The 9,508-nt window shown below is 42.1% G+C and overlaps 1 protein-coding gene across 1 annotated transcript; it reads left to right on the forward strand.

Moving 5' to 3' along the window:
* The first annotated feature begins 222 nt into the window (after nucleotides 1-222).
* Nucleotides 223-9,191, forward strand: LOC134659483 (zinc finger protein 91-like). Its single transcript, XM_063515127.1, has 5 exons — nucleotides 223-523; nucleotides 1,051-2,442; nucleotides 3,346-4,293; nucleotides 6,210-7,301; nucleotides 7,941-9,191. The coding sequence occupies exons 1-5, from the start codon at nucleotides 338-340 to the stop codon at nucleotides 9,189-9,191; spliced, it is 4,869 nt and encodes a 1,622-aa protein (XP_063371197.1). The 5' UTR covers nucleotides 223-337.
* The last annotated feature ends 317 nt before the right edge of the window (nucleotides 9,192-9,508 follow it).

Consider the following 9,508-nt stretch of genomic DNA (forward strand, 5'->3'; position numbering starts at 1 on the left):
TTCGACGTGTTTCTTCTCTGTCGCACTTGTAAATTCGTACGTAAGTGTGACAGGGAGGTAACACGACGAACGTGGTTCGCGGTAGGCCCTCCGAACTATCGATTAATAATCGATTCAATTAACGTTATAACGATACGTTATCCGTTAATAATAAGGCACGTTACTATAACTCTATAGTCTATGATTCGGCGTTTGGTTGACTGACGCTGTTGTTCATTTCATTTCCTGACATCTTGTCTGTGACTGCCTTGCTGTCTTTTGAAGAAATGAAAATTGCGTTTTATAATTAGGCAAAAATAATTTTCTCGTTATCATTTAAAGTGAAAAACCTAAGAAGATGAACCGTCAAGTGGATGTAAAAGCGCTAGTGTCCCACATAGTAAGAGGCGATGGCTTGGACAAATGTCGAATTTGTATGGGAGACACCACCGAAGGCCAGGTTTACCTCGGCGACACGGTCATGATGGATGGAGAACGACCGGTTACGCTTGCTGAACTACTGGAAATAATCACAGGCATCGAGGTACGTTTGTTATCCTTATTTTTTTCGTAAACTTCCATTTCAATCGAGATGGCTTCTGCGACGAACGGAACGGCGTCATTCCCTCCATTTTGAAACAAAATGGCCGCCTGTTTCATCATCTTTCATATTTTATAAATCTATTTTATACAAATCCCTTTACATTATGATGCCATTATGATTGAAATAGAAGCTTTACGAACTTAGTTGAATTATATTCTAAACATAAATAGCATTTAACTGAATTAAATGCCATTTATTAGTTGGAATGTTTATTCGCGTTTATGAGGATAGCCGGCGACCATGACGCAAGCTCACATCTTAACCCAATTTTTATTATTATCAAATTAACAAAAACCATCAAACTTGATAAAATTCACGATTACACTGTAGTTTAGTAAAATGAATACTTGCATAATATACATTCGATATTAGGTTAGATTTTTTTTACCTACCAATATTAACAAGCAAAATCTAAAGGATGATCATGGGAGAACATTGTGGCCATTTGACTAGACCGGTGGTTGCAGGTTCCGCTGGAGGAGGATCTACCTGCTGGCCTGTGCACCGAATGTGCTCAGAGAGCCATGGATGCTGCCAGCTTCCGAACGCTGTGCAGTCAAGCCGCTAGCCAATGGGACTCCACTCTGCAGCTCCTCACTAACTACTTACCAACCAAGTACAAAGATAAAACCATGTACATCATTATGAAGAACGATGAAATCTCTATAGCTAACAATCCTAGAGGTAAACCAGATAAACATGAGAAAATTTCACAAATTATAGAGCAAAAAGAGGTGCAGTTTAGAGATGTAACACATAAATGTCAATGTCCAGACTGCGGAAAGAAATTTGCATATGCACAACATCTGTATTTACATTTGAAGGAGTCGATGGACTTTAAGCGGGCCTGCTATGTTTGTGCTAAAATCATGACGAGAGATGAGTTGATTCTGCATTTAATAACTGCTCATCACCTGGGTACTTACGATTGTAAGAAGTGTCCAGCTTTGTTCAAGTCCCGTAAGTTTCTAATTCGGCATACGGAGGAGGCGCATAGTCCTGGAGCATGCACATGTGGTGATTGTGGACGTAGCTTTAAATCCAGGCCAGCTTTCAACGCTCACCTATCCGTCCATGCTGTCAAAACATGTCCAGGTTGTGATAAAATATTCAGAAACCAAACATGCTACTTGCATCATGTGAAGAAATGCTGCGATTTAGACATTAGTAGGAAGACTCATCAGACGAAACACAAAGTTACTATAGAAGTTAAGAATAAGAAGAGTGAGAGGAGAACTAGAGTGGGCCTTCGGGGCGCAGCGGATAAAGAATGCATTTGTGATTATTGCGGGAAGAAACTAGCTGGGAAGAAGTTCATAACAGCACATATACAGATAGTACATCTTAAAAACACGCACAGACCTTGCCCGTATTGCGGTAAATTCCTTGCCTCTGCCCATATGGGTGAACATCTTAAGAAGCATGAGGTTGAAACTATATTCACATGTGAACACTGTGGTATAGTATTAAAAACCAAGCTAGGTTACGTTCAGCACATACGTCTGCATACTGGCGAGAAGCCGTACGCTTGTAAATATTGCGGTGAAACGTTCTCAGCGTCTTCAAGAAGATCGGAGCATATACGAAAAGCTCACAAAAAACCTATTACTATACTGAGATATGCTTGCGAGTACTGCCCGGCGCGCTTCCAACTCCCGTACAAACTTAGAAATCATGTGTCCACTGTTCATAATAAGGAGGATAAAGCGGCAGTCCCATTTTCTTGTAAGATTTGCATGGAAAAGTTCAGCAGCTGCCGAGGGCTGACACACCATAGTAGGAAACATCAGAAGGACGGAACGGTTGATTTTAAAGTCTATAGCCAACCTAGAAGTCATAGCAAACCTAGGATACTGAAATAATATATCATGTCTAAATTCTAAATTGTATATTAGTTTTAAATCCAGTAAAATTGTTTTTTTTTGTTACATTTTAAGTGTTTTAGAAAACTTCATGAGTTTGCAATTAATCAATTATGTATCTAAGTGGACCTTTCTGATATCAATTGATGTGTTAATTTTGAATATAAGAATGAATTTGCTTTTACGTTATTATTTATTTCGACTTCAATGTTATTAAGGTACAAGAAAACTGACAAAAACTGTCTCAATCTGATCGAGTTGGCTCGCGAGCTAACCCGGTATCCATTGCGCGCGGCTGCCTCGCGAGAGAGAATGTTCGATAGTTTGCCGCGCAATATGGAGACGGGCCTTTAGAAACACAAATTTGTTGTAAATTTATAAATAAAAAACAAAAGGCCTATAAAAATTATTAACTATCAGTAATCCGAATATTCAACCAGTTTCTTCATGGCCTTGCCTTGCTATATAAAAACCGGCCAAGTGCGAGTCGGACTCGCGCACGGAGGGTTCTGCACCATCAACAAAAATAGAGCAAAACACGGACGGACGGACGGACAGCGGAGTCTTAGTAATAGGGTCCCGTTTTTACCCTTTGGGTACGGAACCCTAAAAGGACGCCCACAGCATAATATAAGTACTAACTTACGCATGTCTTTCAGTCAACTGTCTAATGAAGCTATATTTTACATCTTCGCAATCGTTCCATACCAACTCCCTTCTTTCGTCTCGCAAAAGTGTACGCATACGCTTCACCCATGTATGTTAAACATTACTACAGTGCCCATCGCTACATCGCAAAACGTACTCGCTCCGATCAAGACGATAATTAATGTTGGAAGACTAATAATTTGTGTGACAATGTGCAGAACAGTTAAGCGCTGACAGAGCCTATTGTTTTAGGTGGAGACTTCGCCCCTCCTGCCCAACAGGATCTGCGGGGCCTGCGCCGACACTGTCACCCCCACCGTCACCCTCATTGACTACCTGAGAGACTCGCACAGAAAGTGGACAGAAGCTTCCAACTACCTCGACCAGTTAGAGTTCAAGGAAAACGTCAAAACAGCTTACATAGTTGTGAACGATGAAGTCAAAGATATAACCACCTACACGGAGAATGTGAAGAGAGGTCACCCGGAGGACATTTTGAAGTATTTCAAGAAACGGAAGCAGCAACAGAACGCTGTTAAAAGGAGAAACGAATTGGAGAGACAATTGAGGGACTCGGAAATTAATACTGGTCTCAAATGCCCGGAATGTGAAAAGAGCTTTCTGTGTGTGTACAAGTACAACATGCATATGCGTTATTATGATAAGCGCGCGTGCGTACATTGCAAAGAACTTATTAAAATAGAAGATCTAAAAGATCATTATAAAGATCATGGTGTTGATACTATGCAGTGTGATATCTGCTATGAAACTTTTAAGAAACAGGATGCGTTCTTGAAACACAAAGTTACTTATCACAGCAAGGGGCCTTACTTCTGCTACATATGCAAGCTGTCTTATAGAGATCCCCACCATTTGGCGTCTCATATGACGAGCAAACACGAGCCTAGAATCTGTTTAGCTTGTGACAAAAAATTCTCAAACGTGTACTGTTTTAGAACACACTCGAGAAGATGTAAGAACTCACAAAGAAAAGGCGGCGTGTTCATTTGCGATATCTGCGCTAAAGTGTACAGCTCTAAATACGCTCTAAAAGTCCATTTAGAGTATATCCACATGAACAAGGAGCATTCTCACCAATGTGAGCATTGCGGGAAAGTCTTCAACAGCGCAATTCATCTGTTAGAGCATAGCAACAAACACAACAGGGTCCCCGACAGATTTGTTTGCAACATTTGCGGAGTACCGATGAGCACCCGACGCGGATACCAGAGGCATTATAAGCGACATCTTAAAAACCCTAACTATGTGCCTAGGGGAGTTAAAAATATGGAGAAAACTATGAAGTATAAATGCGAGTTTTGTGATGAGAGATTTGGTCTGTTCACTCGTTTAAGAGAGCACGTGATGAACGACCATGCAATGTATACAGAGTCTGGTTGGGAATAAATGATAACTTATAAATGTTGTATTTATTACCTTTAGGTTGACATGTAGAAACGCAGTACAGACAGCAGCAGAAGTTGCTAAGCGGGCGAGGTGTTCAAAATGATAACACGACTTTATTGTTAAGAGAATAAGAGCGTGTCAAGGTAGTTTTGAACGCCTCGCCCGCTTAGGAACTTCTGCTGCTGACTGTACCATGGCAGCCAAATAGATCGCCATAGGTTTTTGTTGTTTTCTGTTTAGTCTATAAGTTTTAAGTTGCAATAAACACTTTCCTGCTCCTGAATATAATTTGTAGATATTTTTTTCGTAGTTTATCTACCCCCTGATTAGGTAGCAGCTAGCACAATCTCATATTTCCGAAGTTAATTGTGGTCAAAAATATCTCGAATTGCACTCTAACGCATAGACAATAGAGTTGAGTTCAGATATTTTTAACTATCTGACCATTCGAAAATATTTTTAGACCGGATGAGCTATGCCAAGTGGTGCAATAGAGAATAAACACGGGAAAATATAGCGGAGGGATAGAACTAATTTCTAGAAATAAATTATTTAGGTTTTTGACATGATTATTAAAAATCAATTCAGGTAAGTGCAGTGTTTTTTTAGACCCCAAAAAACTAAAACTTGTATCTCTTGGAATTAGTTCTACCCTAAAACCTATATTTGACTAAAGAAATTATCAACATGTGGGACATACGTAAAATAAAAAACAATCACAATTGTTGATGTAAAAAAATGTAGTGGTTGCCTTACATAGAAAACTTATCACAAGTACATCTGGAAAACAAAATTTTATAACTGAGGAATTATAAAACATATTTTCTCCGCAACCACAGTATACCACACCACAAAAAGAAAGCGCTAGCGCCGAAAACTAGATAACTCTAACAGAGATAAGAATAATAATAATAATAAAAATGAAGTCAGTCATCACTGACAGGACTATTGTAGCCAATAAGCCTGACATTGTGATAATAGATCGATCGCAACGCCGGGCCGTGCTCGTTGACATCACCATCCCCCATGATGAGAATCTCGTGAAAGCCGAGAAGGACAAGTCCAGCAAGTACCTAGACTTGGCTCACGAGATAACCGCCATGTGGGATGTTGATTCGACGATCATTGTCCCGATAGTCGTTTCAGTGAACGGTCTAATAGCGAAGAGTCTCGACCAACATCTTGAGAGACTCTCGCTAGGTGGTTGGATCAAGGGTCAGATGCAGAAGGCGGTGATCTTGGACACGGCGCGGATAGTCCGCCGGTTCCTCTCTCTGCAGCCCTGACCACCGGCAGCTTGGGCCTTGCCCCGCTGCTGGCGGCACCCTAGGTTAGGTTTTTTATAATATGTTTATAAGTATTTTGTATTGTTTTTGTAAGTGTTTTTGTATTTTATTTTTATATCCATATTATAAAATAACCTAACTTAAGACCAAAAATAAATAAAGAGAATAATAAAAATATTTATCAGCTCACAAAGGATTTGTAACAGTTTCACAGTAAGATAACAAAAATTAAAATAAGAGATGCCGTTGTGATCCTTTGTGAGAGACTGTAGTCTGAACTAGGTATAAACCTGTATTACAGTTCACCAGGCTCTCACCCCGGAGATAACATTAAGTATACCTATATTATTATATAGGTTATGGTACTAAAATAAATAGGAAGTTAATACCGAAGGAACGGACTGATTGAGGACGTTATTCCAGGTCGCGGAGGACCCGTGCCTGCCTCCAGGCCTCTGCCGACCGTGCTCAGAGGACGCCATGGCTGCCGCACACTTCCGACAACTCTCCACCATGTCCCACCAGCACTGGACGGAAGCTGTCGACTCCCTCACCCAAATACACGACCCGGAAGACGAGGACAGAACTTACTACGTCTTCATAAACGACGGAGATATGCTAATCAGAGAGGATCTAAGCAAAATCTCCAAAGACGAGGTCGTGGGGAGACTAAACGAGAAACCAGCGAAGAGTAAGAGATCTTACACGAGATCCGCGGGGAAATGCCAATGTCCGGATTGTGGGAAAGATTTCCCTGTAGCTTACAACTTAAATGTACATTTGAAGAATACTATGAAACGCGCGTGTGTCAGATGCGGTTCGGTTATGGAGAGGGAAAAACTGGCCGATCATTTGGCTAAAGTGCACGGATGTTTGTATGCCGATTGTGATATCTGCTACAAACTGTTTGACGATGAAAATCTACTCAAGCAGCATTATATGTCGCACCACAACAGATTCTCCTACGGCTGTCAGATCTGCGGGCGAGGCTACACAAACGACAGAGCTCTAAGAGCTCACATGTACGCTCATACTCTATTCCACTGCCTATCCTGTAATTTAAGCTTCGAAAATCGTCGCTGCTACAAACATCATCAGAAAAAATGCAAATCTGCGCGGACACCTGTCGCAACCAGCTTTACTTGCGACTATTGCGGGCACGTTTACAACAAAAAACCTTCGTTACGCATTCATATAATACAGAAACACCTGAACGTGCTACCTTATGTCTGTGAGACGTGTGGTAAAAGGACTTCTACATTAGCACACTTGAGATCACACGAGGCTGTACATACTACGGAAAGGAAACTTTACAAATGCGCTTGCGGTGCTGAGATGCGAACAGAGCTAGGATACCTCTTACACCAGAGAATACACACAGGTGAAAAGCCGTACGAGTGTGAAGAGTGCGGCGACAGATTTCTATCGGCTTCACGACGCTTGGACCATATTAAGAGAAGGCATAGGAGCCTTAAAGACATGCCACACGGCTGCGACATGTGCCAGGCTAGGTTCGTGCGGCCGTTTGAGCTGAAGAAGCATTATTCGTCGGTCCACGACTCTGTGGTGCAGGTTACGCCGGCGAAGAAAAGGATTCGACGGCAGGTTTAGGTAATACTTCTTGCAGTATTTCTGCGGCTGTATGTTCAGTCAGCAGCAGAAGTTGCTAAGCGGGCCAGGTGTTCTAAATGATCTTGACGCGACTTTATTGTTAAGAGAATAAGAGCGCGTCAAGGTCATTTTGAACACCTCGCCCGCTTAGCAACTTCTGCTGCTGACTGTTGGTAATTATACTTGCCACGCTACCTAAGCTAGACCTAACGTCGGTGTCGTCTAAAAACAGCTTTAGTATGTACTTGCGTGGTTTGTGGTCTAGTAAGCTCCACCAAGGGGCACTGGCTCCCAAGATATCTGTGGGCGCCTTAGCTACTTGTAATCAGCGTGAGCATATCTTGCGTTTTTGCGTTACATCTGAATGTATATCGATTTGTATAATTCTATTCTAAAATCTAATCCATGTCTAAAGTAACAACTCGAATCCGTCAGGCTTCCGTACAATTTGAATCCGGATCGCATTGTAAACCCTTTATAGTTTTGCTCTAGCCTATTCGAAATCTAATTAAATTTATTAACTAAGTTTATCTCCTTTTCCAGATAATAGAGGAACCCCTCTGCCCAAGCGGCGTTTGCGCCGCCTGCACCGCCCACGCCATCGCGGCGCAAGAGTTCCGCACCCTCGTCGCCGACTCTATCAAAATATGGTCCTTCGCGGTCAACCAACTAGAAATCATTCCCCTTAACAACACCCCCAACGTCAAGTCCCTCTGCGCCTTCATCAGATCAGACAATCTAAACATACGAATAGGCAAAGACTACACCGTTAATGAAAAAACTACTCCCCTAAACAGACTTAAAAGTAGAATGAATAGAAAGAAAAGTGATGAGCGAAAACCGAGAGTGCACCGCGCAGGGCCGCCATGTAAATGCACGGATTGCGGGAAGGAATTCATAAGTCCTTATTATTTGAACGTGCACTTTAAGAATAGCGGTCAGAAAGACGCTTGCATAACCTGTGGGGCTATTGTTTTTAGGGGCAAAGAAATGAGAGATCATTTAGTGAAAGTCCATAGAGAAACAGCGTTCGTTTGTAAGGAATGCCCCGCGATATTCAACAATGAAATTGAAGCTAAAAAACATGAGAAAAAAGCACATAAATCTGGTTTAACGTGTGGTGATTGCGGACGAACGTTCCTAAGGAATGCCTCCTTCGAAACTCACGCGCAAATGCACGCTGTACGCACTTGTAGGACGTGCGGTGTACAGTTCACCAATAGAGCTTGTTACAGGGAACATAGATCTAAATGCGAGCCAGATGCGAAACCTGACAGAGACACCGTACCGAGAAACAGGCGGTCGAACATTCGCGACCCAGCCACATTCACTTGTGACTATTGCATGAAAACTTACACGTCCCGTCCACAGTTGAAGAACCATATACTGTGGATACACATGGATGTGCGTCCACACCAATGTCAGTGGTGCGGAAAGCGATTTTACACCCCAGCGAGGCTAGCTGAGCATAGCGTTGTACACACTAGGGAGCGCAACTTCGCCTGTGACATTTGCGGAGCGAAATTAGTTTCCAAAATGGCCGCCGTGTACCACAGACGCCGTCACACTGGTGAGAAACCTTATCGCTGCGATGACTGCGGCGATTGCTTCATTTCTGCCTCGAGGCGGTCGGAACACGCTAAAAGAAAGCACGGGAAAGGTCCGAGACTGCAATGTACTAGATGCCCGTCGAGCTTCGTTCGGATTCATGAGCTACGGAGGCACATCGAGAAAGCACACAGCCATGTTGTTGCTGTATATGGGTTCCCGAAAACCGAAGTTTCAGAGAGCTAATGGAATATCATATACCGGTGGTCACGTAATTTCAAGTTTATATTGTTTTTAACTTTAGATTCGACAACAAGGTTTATGAAATTGAAATCTTTATTTCAGACGTTATATGGATCAGTCAGCCAAGAGACAATAGTAGCATAGTTTGTTAGAAGACAATTGTACACCACCTTCTTCTGACACGCTTGGTAGACGACCCTCAATGGAAAGGGTTTATAAGTATCACCAAAAAGCGTGTTTGGTGAATTTAAATGCTTAAAAATCAGGTTTTAAAGAACTCTTTACTACCTTGGGTACCCAGGAGAACGTAACCATGCAAC

This window comes from Cydia amplana, chromosome 25 (assembly GCF_948474715.1).
Source record: "Cydia amplana chromosome 25, ilCydAmpl1.1, whole genome shotgun sequence".
NCBI classification, from domain to species: domain Eukaryota; kingdom Metazoa; phylum Arthropoda; class Insecta; order Lepidoptera; family Tortricidae; genus Cydia; species Cydia amplana.

Excerpts from the sequence above, each read along its gene's own strand:
- LOC134659483 (XM_063515127.1), top strand. The coding sequence starts at position 338 with ATGAACCGTCAAGTGGATGTAAAAGCGCTAGTGTCCCACATAGTAAGA. Across the intron at positions 524-1,050 it reads AAATAATCACAGGCATCGAG|GTTCCGCTGGAGGAGGATCT; the intron begins GTACGTTTGTTA and ends CGGTGGTTGCAG. Across the intron at positions 2,443-3,345 it reads GCAAACCTAGGATACTGAAA|GTGGAGACTTCGCCCCTCCT; the intron begins TAATATATCATG and ends CTATTGTTTTAG.